This window comes from Hemitrygon akajei, chromosome 23, assembly GCF_048418815.1.
Source record: "Hemitrygon akajei chromosome 23, sHemAka1.3, whole genome shotgun sequence".
Lineage (NCBI taxonomy): Eukaryota > Metazoa > Chordata > Chondrichthyes > Myliobatiformes > Dasyatidae > Hemitrygon > Hemitrygon akajei.
In genome coordinates this window covers 21,079,393-21,106,156 of record NC_133146.1, presented here as the reverse complement: position 1 = coordinate 21,106,156, position 26,764 = coordinate 21,079,393, and the positions used below count along the sequence as shown (strand labels likewise).

Genomic DNA, 26,764 nt, shown 5'->3' with positions numbered 1-26,764 from the left:
ATAATTACAAATTTTACGTGTTAGAAATTTGCTTACAAATTTACCCTTTGGACTATTTTGAAGTCTAAGGTACAGTTCCAATAATGTAACTGCCCTTTTTTATTCTTGAGTTTAACTTGTAACATCATTCTATGAGTCATAGTGTGGTAGAAAAGTACAGATCAGAAACAGCCCCTTTGGCCCATCCAGTCCATGCTGACCCATTTAAACTGCCTACTCCCATTGAAATGTACCAGAATCATAGCCTCCATACCTCTACCACCCATGTACCTACCCAAATTTTTCTTAAATGTTGAACCCAAGCCTGCATGCACCACTTGCACTGGCAACTTGTTCAACACTCTCATGACCATCTGAGTGAAAAAGTTTACCTTCATATTCCCCTTAAACTTTTCACCTTTCACCCTAACCCATGACCTCTAGTCCCACCCAACCTCAATGAGAAAGTATGCTTGCATTTATCTATTAATACCCCTCATAATTTTGTAAACTTCTATCAAATCTCTTTATCTTCTGTGTTCCAAGGACTAAAGTCCTAACCTACTCAATCTTTCCTTATAACTCAGGTCCTCCAGTCCTGGCAAAATCCTTGTAAATTTTCTCTGTACTCTTTCAACTTTATTTACATCTTTCCTGTAGGTAGGTGATCAAAACTGCACACAATACTCCAAATTAGGCCTTGCCAAAATCTTGTACAACTTCAACATTACATCATATCTCCTGTACTCAATACTTTGATCTGTGAAGGCTAATGTGCCAAAAGCTTTCTTTATGACTCTCTCAACTTGTGACACCACCTTCAATGAATTATGGACCTGTATTCCCAGATCCCTTTGTTCGACCACACTCCTCAGTGCCCTGCCGTTCACTGTGTAAAACCTACCCTGGTTGGTCCTACTGAAGTGCAACCAACACCTCACACTTGTCTGCGTTAAATTGCATCTGCCATTTTTCAGCCCATTTTTCCAGCTGGTCCAGATCCCGCTGTAAGTCATAATAGTCTTCCTTGCTGTCCACTACACCCCCAGTCTTGGTTCATCCACAAAGTTGTTGATCCAGTTGATCACATTATCTCCAGATCATTGATATAGTTGATAAACAACAAAGGACCCAGTGCCGATCCCTGCAGCACTCCACTAGTCACAGGCCTCCAGTCGGAGGGGCAACCTTTTACTACCACTCTGTGGCTTCTCCTACAAAGCCAATGTCAATTCCAAATTACTCCCTCATCTTGAATGCTGAGCGACTGAACCTTCTCGACCCACCTCCCATGTGGAACCTTGTCAGATCCCTTGCTGAAATCCACGTAGAACACATCCACTGCCTTGACTTCATTATCTTTCCTGGTAACTTCCTCGAAAACTCTATAAGATTGGTTAGACACAACCTACCACGCATGAAGTCCTGCTGACTATCCTGAATCGGTCCATGTCTATCCAAATACTCATATATCCAGTCCCTTTCAGTAACTTTCCCACTACTCACTTCAGGCTCACCGGCCTATAATTTCCTGGTTTATTTTTAAAGCCTCTCATAAACAGCGGAACAATATTGGCTATCCTCCAGTCCTCCGGCATCTCACTTGTCACAAAGGATGATTTAAATATCTCTGCTAAAGCCCCCGGCAATTTCTGCACTGTCCTCCCGCAGGGTCCAGGGAAAACACCTTGTCAGGCCCAGGGGATTTATTCACCCTAATTTGCCCCAATTTTCTCCCTTGGAATCCTTTTGTTCTTAGCATATCTGTAGAATCCTTTAAGATTCTCCTTCACCATGTCTGCTAAGGCTACCTGATGTCTTTTAACCCTCCTGATTTATTTCTCTTGCATTACTTCTACTCCTCATTTGGTCCTACTTGCTATGCACCTCCTTTTTTTTTCTTAACCAAGTCCTCAATATCTCTTGAAAACAAAAGTTCCCTATACATGTTATCATTACCTTTTGTTTTGATTGGCACATACAAGCTTAGTACAAAAGTGAAAATTTCACTTCTTACCTTGGCCTCCTTCTTACCAAGCACACCTCTGCTATACAACAGTCTGTCCCAAAGCACGCTTACCAGATCATTCAATGTGAATCTCAACCTATGGACCAGTCCTATCTTTTTGCATATTTACATTGAAACTAACAGCATTGAGATCACTAGATGCAAAGTGTTCACCTATATAAACTTCTGTTACCTGCCCTGTCTCATTCCCCAATAGCAGATAAAGTATCGCACACTCTCTCACAGGGACTTCTCTGTACTGATTAAGAAAACTTTTCTGAATGCATTGGACAACCTCTATTCCATTTAGTCCTATTACAGTATGGGAGTCCCAGTCAACATGTGTAAAGTTAAATCACCTACTATTACAACATTATGTTTCTCGCAACAGTCTGCGATCTCTCTGCAGATTTGTTCCTCAGACTGCTGGGTGGTCTGTAATATTGCCCCTTTAACATAGTCATACCTTTCTATTTCTCAGTTCCACCCATTACACCTCACTAGATGAGTTCGCCAGTCTGTCCCGACGGAGCACTGCCGTGACATTTTCCTTGACTAGTAACGCCACCCTCCTCCTTTAATCCCTCCTGCTCTGTCATGTCTAAAACAATGATCCTTCGAACAAATCATTATTTTTCCTAGAACCAAAGTGATCAAAATGTCAATTTCCTCCCTCTTCAGGTTTGTGTGAGATGTCATTTACCTGGATTGTGTTGGTGCACTGTTCATTCCTCTCCCCCACTCCCCCCCTTCAGTCTGATCCATCACTGTAGCCAATCAGTCATTTGCATCAATACCAATCCACTTCTGATTAACCGTGCAAAAACTATTTCAGACCCAGAGAGTCTCAACAAGGAAATACAACAATTACGCACAACGTTCCTACAGGATGGCTACAAGGTGAAGGAAATCAATCAGGCCCTTCAAAGGGCCGACGGAAAAACCAGGAAACCTGACAATGAGGAGGAACCCATCGCTACCACCTTTCTTTCCTATATTTCCACAGTTTCTGGAGGGATCGCCAGGATTCTGAAGAAATACCGGATTAATACCATCTGTAAACCCATAAGGAAGCTTATACGAGTCAAAGATGAGCTGGGACTCAGGCTGGCTGATGCTTACAGGATTCCCTGTGACTGTGGAGCAGTGAATATCAGCCAGACGGGACACACGGTGGAAACCCGTATAAAGGAACACAGGAGGTGTTTGGGTTACCCGGAGAAATCGGTGGTAGCAAAACATTGCATTCACAATGGTTTTAGGACTGACTTCAACAGCACTAAACTTCTATGCCACACCACTGGCTTTTGGGACCACCTGGTGAAGAAAGCCATTGAAATAAAACTAAAAGAAAAGAGCTTTAACAAAGACAAAGGTCTCACTAAGTAAGAACTGGAATTAGAAGGTGATGAGGCAGGAAATGCAGACTCAGTATTTCTAATATTTATGGAAGATGTACCAGCTTTTGCCTGAAAATAGAAAGGTACATGATTGGGTAGTTTAAGCAACCAATTAACAATGCAAAAATTGATAATACTTATGGTTGTGTGTCTTCACCTGCTCTGGCGTTTATGGGTTGTCATGGGTGAAAGCTGATTGAGTGTGATTAGGAGATTTGGGGATCGATCAATATGTCGGGCCAAGTGATCAGTACTAGGGCTTGTTAGGTGTGCTAAGATGTGTCAGTTTCTAGGGGTCATTAATCTGCATAGGAGAAGATCATTATCCTATCATTGAGGTGGTTTATCAGGGTAATTTTGTGCTGGCAAGAGGGTGATGATTGGCGGATTGTTGCATTGGGTGGGAATGGTGGGGGATATAGCGTTAGCACAGCAGATTGCAGGCTAAGTGGGTGGGCTGTGTCAAACAAGGATGGTGAGCTTTTGTGGGTTTGCTATGGTTTCTGGGTGTTGGTGCCGGTATCATTGATGCATAGGGATGGGGAGCCTGACAAAGAGCTGGCTAACTAGATACACCAACTTCAGCAGCATTCCCAGGCTGGACCTAAGCTCCTCTGTTTCTTAATGTGTCAGACAGTGGACCCCAGAAGAATGGAAATTTCATTCAACCTACCTCAGTGTATTTATTGTGTCTTATATTTAGCTGAAATTGAATGTAGCACACAAAACTTACAAGATGGATGATATAATTTCTAGGTATTTATATCCAATGTGGAACTTAATTTGTAAAATTGATAACCAATGTTGGAACTCTAAACAGTGTTTCAGAGCACTTGGAGTAATTGTGTTGAGCTAGATTATTGACACTGTTTTCTTTCCCCTCACCACACTGCTTTCTTTAGAAATAAACTGAAATATTGGTTATGTTGGTTTTGTTGCAGTTTAAATGCTGTGGTGGACAAGACTTCACAGATTGGACAGCAAATATGTATCATAATTGTAAAGGAGCTGGACCATTGGCTTGTGGCGTACCGTTTTCATGTTGTGTACATAATAAGGTAAGACTCATTCTGTTATGTTATTTCCAACTTGTTGGAAAAGTTTAGCATCATAACTCTGGATCTGTTATAACAAGCAGTAGTAAATCAAGACACCTGGTCTCGCTGTGTTGTCTGGAAGACATTTCGCCATTCATCCGAGAAACTTCTTCATTTCTGATCCGTGGTAGGTAGTTTTCCCACCGTGGTGGATTAGAACTAAAGAAGCCTCTCAGATGAATGGCAAAATGTCTTCTAGACAACACATCAAGTCCAGTTGCCTTGATTTACTACTGCTTGTTATACAATGACCACTCTGGATCCATTAGGTGAGATGAGCAGCCTTTGGTGGCACATGGTATGCTCTAATGACTGACACAACTGCAACACAATGTTCCAAATCCTATGCTCAGTACCCTAACTGATTAAGGCTAGCACACTAATCGCCTTTTTCACCAACTTGCCTACATGTGATGCCGCTTTCAACTAACTATGTTCCCGTACTCTGAGGTCCTTCTCTTCTGTTACACTCCCTAGTGCCTGACCATTCATTGTATAAATCTTATGCTGGTTTGACTTTCCAAACTGCATTACTTCACACTTACCTGCATTGAAAGCCATCCGCCCCCTTCTCAAACTGATCAGGATCCCTCTATAAATCTGCAATGAAACTCTTCACTATCAACAATTTTGTGTCATTACTGATCAGGCTTTGTGCATTTGCATCCAAATAATTTCTATAAAAAATAAACAACAAGTGTCCCAACACCAGCCCCTGTAGTTAGTACAGCACTAGTTACCAGCCTCCATTTCAAGAAACAACCTTCAACTACCATCCTCTGCTTCCTACCTCCCAGCTAACTTTGAATTCACCTAACTAGCTGTTGCTGTATCCCACAGGACCGAACCTTCCAGACTAGCCTGTCATGTGAAATCTTGTCAAAGGCCTTGGTAGAGTCCAAACAGGCAACACCCACTGCCCCACCTTCATATCTACCTTTTTAGTTACCACTTCAATCATCTCTGAAAGATTCATCAAACATGACTTTCCACGCCTTACTTCTTGCAATCAGACCTTGCCTATCCAAATGCTGGTAGATCCTGTCCCTCAGAACTCAAAAGGGCACTGATATGGGGTTATTATATTTCAAAAATCACAGAAATGTGGTAGAGGAATGGCAGCTCAATATTCCTAGCTATAATATTTTCAGGCATGATGGGGAGGGGGCTTATGATGTTCAAAAGGGGAGGTGGTGTTGCAATGCTGACCGGGGGAGCATTACATCAGTATTCATAGAGCATAAAACATTTCAGTACACTACAGGCCCTTCAGCCCACAATGTTGTGCCAACCTTTTAACCTATTCTAAAATCAATTTAACCTTCCTCTCCTTTACTGCCCTCTATTTTTCTATCATCCATGTGCCTACCTAAGGATTTCTTAAATACCCCTAATGTGTCTGCCTCTACTACCACCCCCGGTACCCACAACTTTCTGTGTTTTAAAAAAAAAAAAAAGAAGCAAGCTTATCTCTGACATTTCCCCTATACTTTCTTCCAATAACCTTAAAATTATGCTCCCTTGTATTTGTTATTTCTATGCTTGGAAAAAGTCTCTGGCTATCTACTCGATTTATGCCTCTTACCATCTTGTGCAATTCTATCAAGTCACTTCTCATCCTCCCTCACCCCAAAGAGAAAAGCCCTGGCTCACTCAACCTATCTTCATAAGACATACCCTCTAGTCCAGACAGCATCCTGGTAAATCTCATATGCACCCTCTCTAAAGCTTCCACATCCTTCCTATAATGAGGCAACCAGAACTGAACACAATACTCTAAAGTGTGGCCTAACCAGGGTTTTATAGAGCTGCAATGTTATCTCATGATTCTTGAACTCAGTGCCCTGACAAATGAAGACCAACACAACCCTATCAACATGTATGGCAAGTTTGTAGGATCTATAGACATGGACACTAAGATCTCTCTGTTCCTCCACACTGCTGAGAATCCTGGCATTAACCCTGTATCCTTCTTTCATTGGGGAAGGGTTACTCCAGGAGTTAAAGTGAAAACCTGGGGCAAGTAGAATGGAAGACAACATCCACTAAATGCAAAATGTATAAAAGCAAAATGTTATAAGTTCAGAGTCAGCGTGTCTCTATAATGGGAAGAGGCAAAAATGATAAGATTACGAAACATTGGTTTAAAAAAAATTGAAGGTTTTATTGGTTAAAAAAAGAAAATATGTAAGTATAGGAAATTGTTATCAAGTGCTACTTAAGAGGTTCATAGAAAATATAGGAGTAATCTTAAGGATATATCTAGGAAGCCAAAAAGAGCAATGAAATAGTACTGACCAACAGAACTAAAAAGAATTCCAAACCTTTTATAAATAAATTGGAAGCAAGAGGGTACCTCGGGAAAGAGTGGCCACCCTCAAGATCAAAAAGGAAGCCATTATGCAGACGTGTATGGAATCCTCGATGAATACATCATTATTAAGCAGGGAGAAGAATGGGGAGAATGGAGTATTGGGTGAGGAGTCTACTGATAGCTTGAAACTTGTGTTTCTGGAAAAGGAAGCATTAGAAAGATTGATGCACATTAAGGTAGATAAACCTCCAGGGTGTTATGGGAAGCAAAAGAGGTTTTTGAGACTCTTTTGGAGATGTTTGTAACATCTTTATCCAGGGGTGAGGAAGACAGAAGCATAGCTTTGTGTGTAAATGTTTGAAATGAGAACAAGGGACTACCACAGAGCCCCCCAGAGGAAAGAAAATGATATAAAGAATGACACCATTGTTTCTGAAGGGTGATTAAGGCACTGAGGATGCAGAGGTGGGTAGGCACTAACCAGGCACTTAACCAGAAGAAGAGGATATGAGTCACACTAAATGGAGGGGCAGGGGCAGAGGAAACAGAAGGGAGTATTGGGGCTGATGGGAGAGACAGAGGGGAGTGGTTACTAGAAGTTGTCACGAGTGGGCTAGCAATATCGGAACCCAAGTGCAGAGGATAGACAGACTCTGATGTAGAGATGGCAACATGAGTTTACTCACAATAAATCCAAAAGAACATTGGTAGATCGGCCAAGTGACACCATGAGAAGTAAAATTCTCAAAAATAGGACCCTGCAATTAGCGTCAGTCAGGCATCTGCTTAAATAATACAAGTGACACAGAATACCCGAGCCTATCAAAATAAACTTAACAAACTTAAACAAAAGGGACAAGGAGACCACATTACAAAGATCAAGTCGCTTGAGAAAAACACAACGCACTTTCAACTGTTTAATGACTGTCATTGAACAACTAACCAATTCAGGTGCTCTAAAAACCTCATAGCACAAGGGTCTCCAGTGTCCCACTCAGCCCAAAGAACATTACAAGGCCCCCCCCTCCAAAAAAATGGATGCACCTGATGGCCCAGGGAGACCTGAAATCTCGAGAACCAGGGAAACTTGGGAGACCAGGGGAACCCTGAGAGACTGAGAGACCGGGGATCCTTAAGGAGAACCTAGAGCGAGACATAAAAACTAGGAGCAAGAGTAGGCCATCTGGCCCGTTGAGTCTACTCCGCCATTCAATAAGATCATGGCTGATCAGGTCATGGACTCCTCTCCACCTACCTGCCCATAACCCTTAATTCCCCTACTATGCAAACTATGAGACCAGGAAACCTTGAGCAGGGCCCCAAGAGGGAGGTTTGGGAGTCCTTGAGATGGGGAGAATATTGGGGGGGAAAAAAACCTTGGAAACATTGAGAAAAGTCCTTAGGAAACCTGAAGAACCTTGACAACCTTGAGAACTTTGAGAACCTTGAACACTTAGATGGGAACGCTTGGACCTGGAAAAAGCCTTGAGACCCGGAAACTTGGGCCCTTGAAAACATGAAACTCGAAACCTAGGGAGGGATCCTAGAAGGACCTTCCTCACGGTGTTTCACGCTTCACTATTTTCAAGAGGCAATTAGAATGCAGAAGGCTATACTCACAATTTTACAAGTTGAAACAGCATAGACAGGTTTATCTTATCACTGAGCGAGCTGTCTCTGTGTAAATCTGTTTAATTTGTTACATGAAAATTTATTTTCACAATCTGTACTATGAATTTCATCAAGGGGCTAAATGTAAGATAGCGTACACTTGTGTTTGCACACTCCAGCCAGGGACCAGCTTTTGGAGCTGGACTCTTCCACTATTAACTTGAATGTTGATTTGTTGAATCAGACGAACTTTATTGATAAGCTTGCTTGAAGCACTCCATTGTTATGCAGACCCAAGTTATGGGAACCTGAAGCTGGAAACCAGGGTACTTGCAGCTTGAAAAGCTCAGAATGGAGGCTGGAGAAGCTCAAAATGTACACTCAGAACGTAGACTCAGGACACTTAGAATGTAGACTCAGGACATGCACTGTGAATAGAAGGCCCACTTGCCTCCAGCGGACCAATGTCCAAAATGCTGCTGTTCAACGTCTGCTGGGTCCGTTACTTGGCAGGGTCCTTCCATCATGATGTACGCTGGCAATATCAGAACGCAAATGCAGAGGAAAGACAGACTCTGATGTAGAAATTGCAACTAGAGTTTATTCATAATAATTCCAAAAGAACATTGGTAGCTTGGCTAAGTCACACTGCGAGAAGTAAAATTCTCAAAACTAGGACCCTGCGATTAGTGCTAATCAGGCATCCACTTAGATAATACAAGTTAACACAGAATCCCCGACCCTATGGACTTTGTATAGGTAGGAGGGATTACTGTTTGGGTGTTTTTGATTTGCTTTTTTGCTGGTTCAGCACAACATTGTAGGCCGAATGGCCTGTTCCTGTGCTGTGCTGTTCTATGTTCTACCGTTCCAAGTGTCTTAAATGTTGTTGAAGCACCTGCCTCAACCACTTCCCTGACAGCACCACCCTCTGGATGAAGTTTTGAACCTTTGCCTCTTACTGATTGGTGTCGGTGAAACAGTGTGGAGATGCAGGCATTATTAGAAAAAGAAGTTTGAAAGTACTTAGATCCGTGAAAAATAACTTGTATGCTCTTTTTCATTTCAGACAGATGTTGTCAACACAATGTGTGGATATAAAACTCTTGACAAACATGTAAGTATCTTTAAAAGTAATTTATTTTCCGCTCTATTTCCAGCAAGCTTTTTTACTTCCTTCTCAACTCTGAGTGATGCACTGGTCACTATGCATCTGAGGGGATGTGAGTGACACAGGCATCAATCGTTCATTCCTAACTGCTGTGCAGTAGATAACATTCAGCAGTTCACTCTTCTTCAACTGTTTCAGTTCTTCCAGTAAAAATATCCCCACTGTGTGGATGGCTGTTGAGACCCAGCAATGATAAAGCAATGTTGATTAGTTTACAGTATGTACCAAGGTAGAGAATGACTTGAAAGAGAAATTGCAGTTGTAGTTTTCCCAAACATGCTTGATTTTCTGGGTGGTAAAGTTGCAAATTTGGAAGATGCCAACATCAAGGCCATCAATGAGTTGTTGCATTGTATTTTATTGTGCATTCTGAGACATGTTTATCAGTCCACATGAGCATTTGAGGAGCTGCAGGTGTATGGTACAAAGTTTCACTTTGGAGAAGTGAGAACAGGATCTGTGGAAGAGTGGAAATGTTAGGAAAAACAAGTCTTGTTGTGTATGAGTTTCACTTTGTATGTATGTATTTATTTATTTATTGAGATACAGTGCGGAATGGGCCCTTCCAGCCCTTCGAGACCTCCCTGATTTAATCTGAGCCTAATTGTGGGACAATTTATAATGACCAATTTGGACTGTGGGAGGAAACAGGAACACCCAGAGGAAACCCATGTGGTCATGGGGGGAACATACAAACTCCTTATAGGCAGCAGCTGGAATTGTGCCAATAAAAAGGGGACGGGTTTAAATGGAGCAAAGATTGTGAGGGCGGTCATTGTGGGAACTGAGTCATTTTAGATCAGGCTTTGTGTGAGTGGGCCAGTGTAGAAATCTGAGGCTTTAGCAAGGAGGCACAGGTGAGTAGTAGGTACGAACAGGCAAGATTTTTATTAGTTGCTAACCAAAAAATTACCAAATTACAAATAATTAAATAAAGTAAGGGTGTGGGATTAGGTGATGCGCAGTAGCAGCATTATGTAGGAAATGGTGGACCTCGTGTAACAGCGTTATGTAGGTGATGGTGGACCTCGTGCTGTAGCTGCATTATGTAAGAGATGGTGGACCTCATGTTGTAACAGCATTATGTAGGTGATGGTGGACCTCGTGCTGCAGCTAGACTATGTAGGAGATGGTGGACCTCATATTGTAGCTACATTATGTAGGAGATGGTGGACCTCATATTGTAGCTGCACTATGTAGGAGATGGTGGACCTCATATTGTAGCTGCACTATGTAGGAGATGGTGGACCTCATATTGTAGCTGCACTATGTAGGAGATGGTGGACCTCATATTGTAGCTGCACTATGTAGGAGATGGTGGACCTCATATTGTAGCTGCACTATGTAGGAGATGGTGGACCTCATATTGTAGCTGCACTATGTAGGAGATGGTGGACCTCATATTGTAGCTGCACTATGTAGGAGATGGTGGACCTCATATTGTAGCTGCACTATGTAGGAGATGGTGGACCTCATATTGTAGCTACATTATGTAGGAGATGGTGGACCTCATATTGTAGCTACATTATGTAGGAGATGGTGGACCTCATATTGTAGCTGCACTATGTAGGAGATGGTGGACCTCATATTGTAGCTGCACTATGTAGGAGATGGTGGACCTCATATTGTAGCTGCACTATGTAGGAGATGGTGGACCTCATATTGTAGCTGCACTATGTAGGAGATGGTGGACCTCATATTGTAGCTGCACTATGTAGGAGATGGTGGACCTCATATTGTAGCTGCACTATGTAGGAGATGGTGGACCTCATATTGTAGCTGCACTATGTAGGAGATGGTGGACCTCATATTGTAGCTACATTATGTAGGAGATGGTGGACCTCATATTGTAGCTGCACTATGTAGGAGATGGTGGACCTCATATTGTAGCTACATTATGTAGGAGATGGTGGACCTCATATTGTAGCTACATTATGTAGGAGATGGTGGACCTCATATTGTAGCTGCACTATGTAGGAGATGGTGGACCTCATATTGTAGCTGCACTATGTAGGAGATGGTGGACCTCATATTGTAGCTGCACTATGTAGGAGATGGTGGACCTCATATTGTAGCTGCACTATGTAGGAGATGGTGGACCTCATATTGTAGCTGCACTATGTAGGAGATGGTGGACCTCATATTGTAGCTGCACTATGTAGGAGATGGTGGACCTCATATTGTAGCTGCACTATGTAGGAGATGGTGGACCTCATATTGTAGCTGCACTATGTAGGAGATGGTGGACCTCATATTGTAGCTGCACTATGTAGGAGATGGTGGACCTCATATTGTAGCTGCACTATGTAGGAGATGGTGGACCTCATATTGTAGCTGCACTATGTAGGAGATGGTGGACCTCATATTGTAGCTGCACTATGTAGGAGATGGTGGACCTCATATTGTAGCTGCACTATGTAGGAGATGGTGGACCTCATATTGTAGCTGCACTATGTAGGAGATGGTGGACCTCATATTGTAGCTGCACTATGTAGGAGATGGTGGACCTCATATTGTAGCTGCACTATGTAGGAGATGGTGGACCTCATATTGTAGCTGCACTATGTAGGAGATGGTGGAGCTCATATTGTAGCTGCACTATGTAGGAGATGGTGGAGCTCATATTGTAGCTGCACTATGTAGGAGATGGTGGAGCTCATATTGTAGCTGCACTATGTAGGAGATGGTGGAGCTCGTGTGTGTAACAGCATCATGTAGGAAATGGTGGATGTCATTTTAGTTCCTGGTGACCACGTCTGCAGTAAGTCTCTGTTGCTCAAGGAACTCAGGCTCAAAGCTGATGACCTGGAATCTGAGCTTCAAACTCTGCGATGCATCAGGGAGGAGGAAAGTTACCTGGACACTGTTTCAGGAGGAAGTCACACCCTTTAGCTTAACTACTTCAAATATGGTCTGTAGCCAGGGACAAGAGGTATGGCTCTAGGTGAGGCAGATAGAGATATCCAAAAGGTAGTGATGGAGGAGCCTTAGTCCTTGAGCTTGCCCAACAGGTCTGAGATTGTTGCTCCCTGTGAAGATGAGAATAGGGGCTGTAGGAAGGATAAGCTATCGATCTGTGCACTGTGGTTCAGAGAGCCATTCGGAGGGGAGTGGTAGAGGAGAGAAATATACATGCTGTACATAGTTGAATTAGGGACAGCATAGTCAGGAGGATAGACACAATTCTCTGTCACAAGGATCGAGATTCCCAGAGGATGTGTTGTCTGCCTAATGCCTTGGTTCAGGATATCTCATCTGACCTGCTCAGGAAATTAGATTGGGAGGGGAAAGATCCAGTTGTTATGGTCCATGTGTGTACCAATGATATAGGAAGAACTAGGAAAGAGGTTCTGCTGAGGAAGTTTGAGCAGCTGGGGACTAAATTAAAATGCAGAATAAAAGGGTAGTAATCTCTGGATTGTTACCCTGAGCAAATTGGCACAGGGTTAATAAGATAGGAAAGCTAAATGCACAGCTCAGAGATTGGTGTTGGAGCAGTGGGTTTGAATTTGTGGGATATTGGCACCAGTATTGAGGAACAAGGAAGTTGTTCCAATGGACAGGCTCCACCTAATCCATGCTGGCACCAGGGTCCTGGTGAATCACATACATCACTAGGGGTGTAAGTAGGGCTTTAAACTAAAGTGGGAGGGGGAGTTCAATAGCTTTGAAAGGTTGTAATGAAGTAAAAGGGAAGGAAAGTGCAGGAGAGGTTACTGACATCTCCAGCATAAAGAATCAGACAGTAAGTTTAGACAAGGATTAGAATTTAACTAGAAGCAACACGGAGACAAAACTGTAAAGAAGGATGATGAATACAGGACTGAAGGTGTTATATTTGAATGCATGCCATCTACGTAATAAGCCACATGACCTTGTAGCTCAATTACAAGTTAGCAAGTAGGACGTTGTGGGCATCACAGAGCCATGGTTGAAAGAAGATCATAGCTGAGAACTTAACATCCAAGCATACTCATCATATCAAAAGGTCAGACAGGTGTGCAAAGGTGGGGTGTCTCTGTTGGTAAAATCTGAAATCAAACTCTTAGAAAGAAGTCACATAGGATCAGAAGATGTAGAATCCTTATGGGTAGAGTTGAGAAACTGCAAGTGTTAAAGGACCCTGCTGGGAGTTAGATACAAGCATCCAAACAGTAGCTAGGATGTGGGGTACAAATTACAATGGGAGATAGAAAAGGCATGTAAAAAGGGCACTGTTATGATAGTCACGGGGGATTTTAATATGATTGACAAAATCAGGTTGGTGCTGGATCCCAAGAAAAGGAATTTGCAGAATGCCCAGGCTTGGATTTTTACAGCATCTTGTGGTTAAGTCCACTAGGGAAAAGGCAACTCTGGATTGGGTGTTGTGTAATGAACCAGATTTGATTTGAGAGCTTAAGGTAAAGGAACCCTGAGGGGAGAGTGATTGTAATATGATAGAATTTACCTTGCAGTTTGAGAGGGAGAAGCTAAAACTGGATGTATCAGTATTATAGTGGAGTAAAGGGAATTACAGAGGCATGAGAGAAGAGCTGACCAAAGTTGATTGGAAGGGGCCACCAGCAAGATGACTGTAAAATAGCAATAGCTGGAGTTTCTGGAAGTAATTCTGAAGATGTAGGATTGGTTCATCCCAAAAAAGAAGCAATCTTCTAAAAGGAGGATGAGACATCAATGGTCAACAAGGAAAGTTAAAGACACAATAAAAACTAAAGAGAGGGCATACAATATAACAAAATATAGTGGGAAGCTTTTAAAAAATCAACCAAAGGCAACTAAAAAAGTAATAAGGTGAGAAAAGATGAAATATGAAGATAAACTAGCCAAGAATATTAAAAAAGGATGCCCAAGGTCTTTTCAGATATAAAGAGTAAAAGCGAGACAGGAGAAGATATCGGGCCACTGGAAAGTTACGCTGGAGAGGCAGTAATGGAGGACAAAGAAATGGCAGGTGAACTCAATAAGTATTTTGTATTAGTTATTACTGTGAAGACAACAGCAGTATGCCAGAAATTCTAGAGTGTCATGGGGCAAAAGTAAGTGCAGTTGCTATTAATAAGGAGAAGGTGCTTGGGCAGATGAAAAGTCTGAAGGTAGATAAGTCAGCTGGACCAGATGGACTATATGCCGTGGTTCTGAAAGAGGTATCTCTGAAGAGATCATGAAGGCATTAATAATGATCTTTCAGGAATCTCTAGATTCTGGAATGGTTCCAGAGGACTGGAAATTTGCAAATGTCTCACCACTTTTTCAGAAGGGAGGGAGGCAAAAGACAGAAAGCCTACACTGTTTTGTGTACTTTATGCAGTCCTGGGTAGGTCTGTAGTCTTGCCTGCACTCTTTTCTGCACTTTATGCAGTCCTGGGTAGGTCTGTAGTCTTGCCTGCACTCTTTTCTGCACTTTATGCAGTCCTGGGTAGGTCTGTAGTCTAGTGTAATTTTTTCTCTGTGTTGTTTTTATGTAGTTCAGTGTAGTTTTCGTACTGTTTCATGTAGTACCATGGTCCTAAAAAACATTCTCATTTTTACTGTGCACTGTACCAGCAGTTATGGTCGAAATGACAATAAAAAATGACTTGACTTGACTGGAGAATTGTCGGCCAGTTAGCCTGACTTCAGTGGCTGGGCAAGATGTTAGAGTCCATTATTAAGGATGAGGTTTTGGAGCACTTGGAGGCACGTGATAAAATAGGCTGAAATCAGCATGGTTTCCTTGAGGGGAAATCTTGCCTGACAAATCTGTTGGAATTCTTTAAGGAAATAGCAGGCAGGATAGACAAAGGAGAGCCAGTGGATGTTGTTTACTTGGATTTTCAGAAGGCTTTTGACAAGGTGCCACAAATGAGGCTGCTTAACAAGAGCTCATGGTATTACAGGAAAGGTACTAGTATGGATAGAAGATTGGCTGACTGGCAGGAGACAAATAGTGGGAATAAAAGGGGCCCTTTCTTATTGGATGCCTGTGACTAGCAGTGTTCCACAGGAATCAGTGTTGGGTCTGCTTCTTTTCATGCTATATGTAAATTACTTGGATGACAGAATTGATGGCTTTGCGGCTAAGTTTGCAGGTGATTCAAAGATAGGTGGAGGGGCAGGTAGTGTTGAGGAAATGGGGAGTCTGCAGAAGGACTTGGACAGATTAAGAGAATGGGCAAAGAAGTGGTGGATTGAATACAGAATAGGCAAATACAGTGGAGTCCCTGAAGGTTAACTTGCAGGTTGAGTCGTTAGTAAGGAAGGCAAATACAATGTTAGTATTTATTTTCAGAGGACAAGAGCATAAAAGCAAGGATGTATTGCTGAGGCTTTATGAGGCATTGGTTAGACATCACTTGAAGTATTGAGAGCAGTTTTGAGCCCCAAATCTGTGAAAGGATGTGTTGGCATTGCAGAGGATTCAGAGAAGGCTTATGAAAATGAACCCAGGAATAAAAGAGTTAATATACTGTATGGGTAGCGTTTGATGACTGTGAGCCTGTACTCGCTGGAGTTTATTAGAATGGGGGGGGGGGAATCTTTAGATTTACAAGAATGATACCTGGGATTCAGCACCTAAGTTACAGAGAAGGGTTGAACAAATTAGGTCTTTATTCTTTGGAATGTAGAAGATTGAGGGGGAACTTGATAGAGGTATTTAAAATTATGAGGGGGATAGATAGACTTGACGTGGATAGGCTTTTTTCCTTTGAGAGTAGGGGAGATTCAAACAAGAGGACATGAGTTGAGAGTTAGGGGTAACACGAGGGGGAATTTCTTTACTCAGAGAGTGGTAACTGTGTGGAATGAGCTTCCAGTAGAAGTGGTAGAGGCAGGTTTGATATTGTCATTTAAAGTAAAATTGGATAGGTATATGGACAGGAAAGGAATGGAGGGTTATGGGCTGAGTGCAGGTTGGTGGGACTAGGTGAGAGTAAGCATTCGGCATGGACTAGAAGGGCCGAGATGGCCTGTTTCCATGCTGTAATTGTTATATGGTTATCAAAATATATCAAATACTGAAACGTTTAAATAGAGTGGATGTAGAGAGGGTGTTTCCATTAGTGGGAGAGTCTGGAACCAGAGTGCAGGGAATCAGAAGACATCTCTTTAGAACAGAGATGAGGAGTAATTTGTTTTGCCAGAAGGGGGTGAATCATTGAAATTCATTTGCCACAGACAGCTGTGAAGGCCAAGTCTTCGGGCATATTTAAAGCAGAGGTTGATAGGTTCTTGATTAGAAAGGGTGTTAATGGCTATGGGAAGAAGGGGGTTGAGAGGGAAAATATTTCAGGCATGGTCGAATAGCAAAGCCAACTCAATGGGCTGAATAGTCTAATTTTGCTTCTATGTCTTATGCTCTAACTTCCTCACTTGTAACATGATGGAAGATATGACTTGAAGAATTTTTTCTGCGACATCCTGCAGCCAGACTGTCCATCCTGTTGGGGGGAGCCCTACATCGAATTCTCTATACAAAAGCACCAGTGGGTTTTCCAGGCTGATGCCAGGCTCTGGTGGCTAAGTTCAAGTTTAAGAAGAACTGCCAGCCGAAGTTTTACATGTCCCGCCCAGTGCCTTATGCAGCGGGCCCAAAGGTAGACGACAAACTTGACTGACTACAAAGAGGAGATCTACAACCAGCTGGCCTGGATCAAATTTGCAGCAAGCAAGAGGCCACGAAACAGAAATATGGTACGCATACCCGGCCGTGAATGTTCAATGCCAAAGACAAAGCATACACCCACGTGACATGAGCTGGCTACCAGCTTGAACTTGAGCTGATAGACTGGCGAATTGATAGGCAACATTTGGATCATACACACCAGCAAAGCTACAGAAGCATCCTCTGCAGATGAAACCTGCATCCCAGCAGATAATCCAATGGATGGCTCATCAGGAGATGAGGAGATACACAGTCCACTACCCTCAACATCATCTAACCAGGAAAGCACAGGGAGAGAAGCTGCCTGCCTGCAACAGTCCAAAGGATGCACCAGCCAGTTGACCGCTACCAAGCGGGTAGACATTTCACCGTTTTTCTCTGTTTACCTCACTTATTCCCTTCCTTTGCGGTTTCTATATATCATGGGATGGATGTAGAGTATCAGATCTTCAGGTCAATTGTGAGAATGTGGCAGGTTAACATTCAGTCATTTGATAGCCTAGTGAATCAATTGGGCCTCTTGACTGTGGAAGGCTCTCTCCTTAAGCAAAGGCTTTTGGGTGCACATGTTTTCATCTTGGCTCCCGCACCGTACGTTTCATAAAACGTATAGGTATTAGCAGGACTCAGTGAACATGTTTAATCATACTTCTCTGTTGTTGATCTTGCTCCATGCATACATAACAGAATGATGGGCATCCAACAACAAAATCAGCTTATCTTGGTCCACGTCTGACTGTGCTGGAGACACTTACCCTTGATTCTCATGGACTTGCATTTTGCCTAGTGACAGTAACTCTCGTGCCATTTCCAGAAGCTGGGTTTTGGTTCTGTGCCTTGACCAAATCCGCAGTGAGCTGTGGTGCTGAGTGATGATGGCAACCCCCCACCCCCCCAAACAAAGCACCAATGAAGAGGTTAAATGTGAATAAGTGCCACATAACCACATTGTCCATCTCTTTGCTGCAAACTAAGATAGAATGAACATGTACAAACAAGCTGGATGAACTCAGCAGGTCGGGCAGCATCCGTTGAAATGAGCAGTCTTTAAACTTTAATGGGCTAAATTAAGTATTTCGCTGGCTTGAAGGAATTCCTGGGTGTAATTCAGTTGAAACGCCATTGCAAAGGAAAGTTCAGAAATCTTTGCACTGGTCCTGATGATGTCCATAGGTCATGTGCATGCGGGAACTTGTCCAGGGCTCTGTGTGCAACTTTCAACTGCTGTATGCAGGATGGTTTCTGATTCCAGGTACTACGTAGGTTGATGGCTGGGTCCACTTCCTGTGCATGTGCTGGTTATTCCTGACGAAGGGTCTCGGCCCGAAACGTTGACTGCTCATTTCAACGGATGCTGCCCGACCTACTGAGTTCATCCAGCTTGATTGTAAGTGTTGATTTGATCACAGCATCTGCAGTGTACTTTGTGTTTAAGATAGAATGAAATGGCTTCAGATGCCAGATTATTCTGCTTTTTTAAGAACTTTACTGGATTTTTGAACACCATTTTTCTAAGATCACAGTACAGTCTTGGTTGGCTATATAGGGCAAAAGAACTGAATTTCCAAAGTTTGGAGAAGATTATTGCCCCTCACAATAGGGATGGGAATTGCTCCAGCTGGAGAGATACCAGCCACTTAGAAAGCTACTTGTATTTGTAACTAGCAACATAAAAAGTCGATCTGGAGTACAGTAATGCAAGAAAAAGCTTCTCAAAACCAAGGGGTTAGCAATAAATGGCCTGAAGACAATGCTCATATAATGAGAATTCATCTTTAGAAATGTGAATGAGGTGATTCTACTTTCAATCATAATGTTTCAGAGTTTTAAAGATTAGTTTTATTTTGCCTGTGTACATTGAAACATACAGTGAAGTGCATCATGTGTGTCAACAACCAACAGAGCCCGAAGACGTGTTGAGTGTCGCTGTGCTTCCGGGGCCAACATGACATGTCATACCTTACTAACCCTAACCCACACACGCATTTGGAATGTAGGACGAAACTAGACCACCCGGAGGAAATCCCCACAGTCACTGGGAAAATGTTCAAACTCCTACCGACAGCAGTGGGAATGGAATCCTAATCTTCCGATCGCTGGTGCTGTAAAGCACTACACTAACTGCTATGCTATTGTGCAGCCCATAAATAATTAAGTAATGCTCTTGTTGCATAGGCACAAAAGGGTATAACGATGACAATTCTGGCAGAGCTACAGCACAGTGGCTGTGCTGTACTGTGGCTAGATTACCGTGTGCAGGGTTATCATAGGGTCTTGTGTAGATCCTCATTACTTCATACTGTACATAAAATCTTGTTAATTTTATTCTATACTACTTTGTTAAAGAGCCTTGCACAAGCTGGTTATATTAAAACATAAAAAATGGAATTAAGGCATTCTATCTCATATCTGCTCTGCCATTCAGTAGACTATTAGGGTTATAAAAGGATGGATTTATGGCTGATGTTTACTGCGATGACACTTTCATGCATCATTCAGTATTCATCATTTCTCCATAGTCCTATCAGGTTTTGCATTTGGGTTGCATCGAGATCAGTGTAGAAATGTGAAAAGGAGGCTATACCTCTTTAAACTTTAATGGGCTAAATTAAGTATTTCGCTGGCTTGAAGGAATTCCTGGGTGTAATTCAGTTGAAATGCCATTGCAAAGGCAAGTTCAGAAATCTTTGCACTGGTCCTGATGATGTCCATAGGTCATGTGCATGCGGGAACTTGTCCAGGGCTCTGTGTGCAACTTTCAACTGCTGTTTCTGATTCCAGGTACTACATAGGTTGATGGCTGGATCCACTTCCTGTGCATGTGCTTGTTATTCCTTCTGGATTTTGTATGCATACTGATTATACTTCCCCTCCAAGAGGACCACAACCTTGTTGTAAGGTTTGGAGGTTTGCCTGCCTCAATGACCCGGAGAGCTCTGTTGCCTGGAGTCAGGGCCTTGTGCTTTGGGCCTTGGTAGGGTCGGCCATGCCAAACAGGTCAAAGGGTAGTGGGCCACCAGTCCTTCAGGTTCAGGGGTTCAGCTCAGGGCTAACAACCCTGACTGGTCAAAAAACAATAATTATGGAAACAGAAATGAAGGATCTTTCTATACAGACAGAACCTTCATTGCTGCCCTAAATGCCAGTGGTGTAACGTAGTAAGTAAGTGATTACACTTCCATCTTAGAAGTTAAATAGTAGGCCCCTAAGCATTAGCCATAATCCCTGTGAAAAGTCTAGTTGAAAGTCTGTTTCTTCATCCTGTGTCAAAGCAAGTTCTGAGATCTTTCAATAAATAACTTTCTGGTTATAACTGTCCACCTGGAACAGACAATTTGCTCATATGAATCCCACATACCACACAGTAGACGGGTCCATGTGCTGTACTCAGAGGGGTTATCGTGCTGCTTCCTGGACCCATGTCCTGCACCTCAAGTGATTACAATAACATGCCTTTGAAGCCCACATACTGTGTTGCACACAAAATGCTGGAGGAACTCAGCAGGCCAGGCAGCATCAATGGAAGATGAAGGGTCTCAGCCCGAACCATTGGCTGTTCACTCTTCTCCATAGATGCCGCCTGGCCTGCTGAGTTCCTCCAGCATTTTGTGTGTGTTACTTTGATTTCCAACATCTGCAGATTTTCTCTTGTTTGTGATTCGACCCATATACTATATGATCTGCTTCCAAGTCCTATTACTATTACTGTAATTATCATTGCATACTAAATGCGGAAGGAACTCAGCAGGTTGGCCAACATCTACAGATGGAAATGAACAGTCAATGTTTATTACGAAGAGCATAAACCCTTCGTCGGAACTGTTTATTTCCCTCCACAGATGCTCTTGTGTCCATATATTTATCATGTTAGAGGTCTGGTGCAAGCTTCTCACACTGTTTACATCCAAGTTCTCTGTAGTTTTGAATTTGTTGTATGAGCAAGCCTCAGATTCTCAATGCGTATGTGTGTGTAGTTAATATTTTCAAGTCTTTCCTGCAAGCTCATCACAGGCTCTGGCTGCTATGTATGTACAGCATGTGATTTGTCCCAAACTTAGGGCACAGGGAATAATTCCCCTGCTCTTCTACAAATCAATGCAGTCACATCCTTTGCATCCATGTGAGAGGCAGAGAATTTAATACCTCTTCCGAACATCAGCACCTCTGAAACTGCAGCATTAGTATGTCAGCTCCTGTCCCTCAAGTACAACTTTCTAAATCTTAGGTGTGTGTTCTTCAACCGAGTCAAGACTGACACCTATATTTCATACTTTTATCCACAGCGCCTCAGTGTTCTTCACATCATCTATGTCCGTGGATGCACAGATACCGTCCTGAATTGGTTCTTGGCACACTATGCGGTCATGGCTGCTCTTTTGTTGGGTATAATAGTACCACAGGTAACTTTATTATATCTTATTTAATGTCATGTTTTAGAATTGGTAACATTTCTTCCTTGGATATGCACAAACTAATACTGTTTCATTCTTCAACATCAATAAAAGCACTCGAAAGGCTTACTTTAGATAGTAATATCTTAAATGACTGAGCTAATGGAAGATCAATCACTTTTACTAATCCTGCAGAGCATACCAGTGCAGAACAAACGAAATTCCAGCAAAACTGTTTGACAATTATTGGAATATACAGCTGACCACACCATTGGGCAGCTTTGTGTAAACTATAAAATGAGGAGTTTCTTTTCCACACTTTGCTGCCTTTCCCCCACTTTATGGATTGATGTTTAAAACATTTCCTGTACTTATACTCCTGACTTGCAGTGTGTAAACGATTTGCATCAAACAAAATTTAGAATATCACATAATTCTATATAAATCCTCCTGCTGCTGAGTTGAAACCAAAAGGAATTTGCACTGTTGGAGATGCCCTCTGCTTTGAGGCCATTGAATAAGGAGAACTTCTGTTGAAACATACTTATTTGAATTCTTGTGCACTGTTTTTCTACAACAAATACACCTATTCAAAACCGATGGATCAAAGAGACCATACCACATTCTATCTACTTCAGTTATATCCAGTTGAACTTCTGCCTAAATGATTGTGACCTCCAGTGACCGGCCTCCTCATTTGCCATTCCCCTAACCTTTGTTCTTTCAGAGTCGTTCTCTAAGCCAGGCCTCCTCCTCGATCACACTGCACCTTCCCTCAGATACTCTTGCAGTCCCTCCTACACAAATCTGCTCCCCAGCCACACACTTCAGCTAATCCAACAGCTCTTCATAGTTCCCAGTCTTGCACCACCAAGGCAAACAAGAAATTTCGGTACATGGAAAACTATTGTCCGTCACTATAACTAAAGTGCTCCATCCTAGGCAGCATCTGGTACATATTCTCTGCACGGTCTCCAATTCAATCACTTCCTTCCCACAGTGTGATGACCAGAACTGTAACCAAGTATTCCAGTTCTGGCCTACCATTGTTTCTTACTGTTATACTGTAAGCTTCATGCTCTTGTATTCTAAGACATGGGCAATGAACATAAGTGTCCCATATTCTTTCTTCACGTCTTATTTACTTGTGCTGCCATTTTCGAGGATCCTTGGACTTGTACACGGGTTCTTCCCCCTCTCATTCCTGCCATCACCATCTCACTTGGATCTAGCTTTCACCCACCAGCCCTGACTCCACCCCCTTCCCCCTACCTTTTACACCAGCCTCCCTCTTTCTTTACAACCCTGATGAAGGGTATCAACCTGAAAAGTTCACTGTCCATTTCCCTCCATAGATTCTGCCTGACCTGCTGAGCTTCTTTGTGTGTTGCTCCATATTAAAAACATTGTCCTCCAAATCGTTAATATATAACAAACAGCAGTGTATCCAAACCTAATATCTGTGGCACACCACTGGTTATGGGCCTCCAAGCTGAAAAAAAATCCCCCACTGCCTCCTTCCTCCAAGCTAATGTTCTCCATATTTGCATTCCATATGATCTAACCCTCCAGTTCAGCCTGCCACATGGGACATTGCCAAAGGCCTTGCTAAAGTCAGTGTAGACCCTCTTCTCATCTATCTTCATAATCACCTCTTCAAATAAATTCAGTTAAATTTACATGACACAGTTTCTCACACAAAAAACCATGCTGACTATTCCTTGCCTTTCCAAAACAGAGACACAGGAGAACTGCCTGTCTGTGCCCCTGATGAGAAGGTCCCCATCATTATTGCTCTCCTGGACTTTGCTCTAACTTGTCCATCACCTCCGTCACAAGCCACTCATGGAGTCACTGATCTGGCCACTGCTGCTATGTTCCCAGACAGGCTATCTCTCCAACAGTATCCAGTCCCCCACTGGTTCTCACAGAATGCATCACTTCACATTTGTTTGGATTAATCTCCACCTGTCACTTTTCTGCCAGTTTCACCAACATCTCTCTGCAGCCCTCCACGTTGTCAAAAACTCCACATATCTTCATCTCATCCACAGACTTACTAAACTCGTTTCCCACATCCACTTTGAAGACCTTCATGTACACTCAGTGGCCACTTTATTGGGTACACCTGTACATCTGCCCATTTATGCAAATATCTAATCAACCAATCATGTGGCAGCAACTCAATACATAAAAGCACGCAGACATGGTCAAGAGGTTCCGTTGTTGTTCCGACTAAATATCAGAATGGGGAAGAAATGTGATCTAATTGACTTTAACCGTGGGATGATTGTTGATGGCAGACAGGCTGGTTTGAGTATCTCAGAAACTACTGATCACCTGGGATTTTCACACACAACAAGTCTCTGGAGATCACAGAGAATGGTGCAAAAAACTAAAAACATCCAGTGAGCGGCAGTTCTGTTAATGAGAGGGGTCAGATGAGAGTGGCCTGCTGATAGGAAGGCGATAGTAATTCAAATAACCACACGATACAACATTGGTGTGCAGAAGAGCATCTCAGGATGAACAACATGTCGGGCCTTGAAGTGGACGAGCCACAGCAGCAGAAGACCATAAACATTCACTCACTGGCCACTTTTTTTAGGCATAGGAAGTACCTAGTGAAGTGGACACGGAGTGTATATTACAATCAGCAAGGTATCCAAGACCGATACTTGTGGGACACCACTGGTCACAGGGATCCAGTCACAAAATAATCCTCCATCTCCTGTTGCCAAGGTGTGTGAGAACAGCCTGCCTGTAACGTTGCTGGGGGAAGGATGGTGATAGTTGTGCTTATGGGAATTAAGCTGAAAAGGGGCCTGTTCTGTTGGAAGTAGGGGGTGAGAAAGAATTAGGAATGAGCCTTACACAGGTTAAAATGTGAGTATGGACTGAAGTCTCAGCCACAAGGAGAGATCCTTGAATGGATTTCAGTTATTTCTTGAGAGAAGAGATTTGCCATGATCTTCTTGACACATCAGGAGGAAGGGGCTGTAAGCCCTGTTCTCACTCCTGGTTCTTATGCTTTTATCCAATATGTCAGTTAAGAAAACTGACAATTTACAACTCGCTCACCAGACAGCATTATTAATGGCAGGTTCATGTCAGTCATGGGGACCGATGTAGATTTTCAGTTACATTTGTAGCTGCAAAGATTGTGCAAAAGATGTAATACTCAATCTCTAAACGTGATGTTGGTCTATTAATACTCATGAAAGTAAGAGCGTGTGAAGATGAAAAGCAGTGTATGTAAATTCAACAGCTTTCATTTGCAACATGTCAAATGGTTCATAATTTCCATTGCGTTTGGTATTTGTTCTAATGAGGATTAATGTTTATTAACATCCTATTTTTAGACAGGATTCAAACAAGTGAACATCTTTCATTTGCTGAGTTTTTATTATTCCTCTTAACATGGTAATTGGATTCCCTGAGTGTTTCTGCTCTGCTCCACAGTGTAATGCGCGGTGGGTGACTGTCGTGTCAGGCGCAGTGTAATGCACGGTGGGTGACTGTCGTGTCAGGCGCAGTGTAACGCGCGGTGGGTGACTGTCATGTCAGGCGCAGTGTAATGTGCAGTGAGTGACTGTTGTGTCGGGCGCAGTGTAATGCGCGGTGGGTGACCGTCGTGTCAGGCGCAGTGTAACACGCGGTGGGTGACTGTCATGTCAGGCGCAGTGTAACGTGCGGTGGGTGACTGTCATGTCAGGCGCAGTGGGTGACTGTTGTGTCAGGCGCAGTGTAACACGCGGTGGGTGACTGTTGTGTCAGGCGCAGTGTAACACGCGGTGGGTGACTGTTGTGTCAGGCGCAGTGTAACGTGCGGTGGGTGACTGTTGTGTCAGGCACAGTGTAACGTGCGGTGGGTGACCGTCGTGTCAGGTGCAGTGGGTGACTGTTGTGTCGGGCGCAGTGTAACGTGCGGTGGGTGACTGTTGTGTCGGGCGCAGTGTAACGTGCGGTGGGTGACTGTCGTGTCAGGCGCAGTGGGTGACTGTTGTGTCAGGCGCAGTGTAACACGCGGTGGGTGACTGTTGTGTCAGGCGCAGTGTAACGTGCGGTGGGTGACTGTCATGTCAGGCGCAGTGGGTGACTGTTGTGTCAGGCGCAGTGTAACACGCGGTGGGTGACTGTTGTGTCAGGCGCAGTGTAACGTGCGGTGGGTGACTGTCATGTCAGGCGCAGTGGGTGACTGTCATGTCAGGCGCAGTGTAACGTGCGGTGGGTGACCGTCGTGTCAGGCGCAGTGTAACGTGCGGTGGGTGACCGTCGTGTCGGGCGCAGTGTAACGCGCGGTGAGTGACTGTCGTGTCGGGCGCAGTGTAACGCGCGGTGGGTGACTGTCGTGTCGGGCGCAGTGTAACGCGCGGTGGGTGACTGTCGTGTCAGGCGCAGTGTAACGCGCAGTGGGTGACTGTCATGTCAGGCGCGGTGGGTGACTTGTGTCAGGCACAGTGTAACACGCAGTGGGTGACTGTTGTGTCAGGCGCAGTGTAACGTGCGGTGGGTGACTGTTGTGTCAGGCGCAGTGTAACGTGCGGTGGGTGACTGTCATGTCAGGCGCAGTGGGTGACTGTTGTGTCGGGCGCAGTGTAACGTGCGGTGGGTGACTGTTGTGTCAGGCGCAGTGTAACATGCGGTGGGTGACTGTCATGTCAGGCGCAGTGGGTGACTGTTGTGTCAGGCGCAGTGTAACACGCGGTGGGTGACTGTTGTGTCAGGCGCAGTGTAACGTGCGGTGGGTGACCGTCGTGTCAGGCGCAGTGTAACGTGCGGTGGGTGACCGTCGTGTCAGGCGCAGTGTAACGCGCGGTGAGTGACTGTCGTGTCGGGCGCAGTGTAACGCGCGGTGGGTGACTGTCGTGTCGGGCGCAGTGTAACGCGCGGTGGGTGACTGTCGTGTCAGGCGCAGTGTAACGCGCAGTGGGTGACTGTCATGTCAGGCGCGGTGGGTGACTTGTGTCAGGCACAGTGTAACGTGCGGTGGGTGACTGTCATGTCAGGCGCAGTGGGTGACTGTTGTGTCAGGCGCAGTGTAACGTGCGGTGGGTAACCGTCGTGTCAGGCGCAGTGTAACGTGCGGTGGGTGACCGTCGTGTCAGGCGCAGTGTAACGCGCGGTGAGTGACTGTCGTGTCGGGCG

At 43.8% G+C, this 26,764-nt stretch overlaps 1 protein-coding gene across 1 annotated transcript in view; it reads left to right on the top strand.

Moving 5' to 3' along the window:
* The window catches only part of tspan15 (tetraspanin 15), a 131,202-nt gene that overhangs the window by 67,426 nt on the left and 37,012 nt on the right, over positions 1-26,764 (top strand). Inside the window, exons 5-7 of the mRNA XM_073026799.1 lie at positions 4,329-4,445; positions 9,479-9,526; positions 21,509-21,625. Coding sequence (XP_072882900.1) covers positions 4,329-4,445; positions 9,479-9,526; positions 21,509-21,625 — 282 coding nt within the window. The remainder of the gene's footprint in view (positions 1-4,328; positions 4,446-9,478; positions 9,527-21,508; positions 21,626-26,764) is intronic.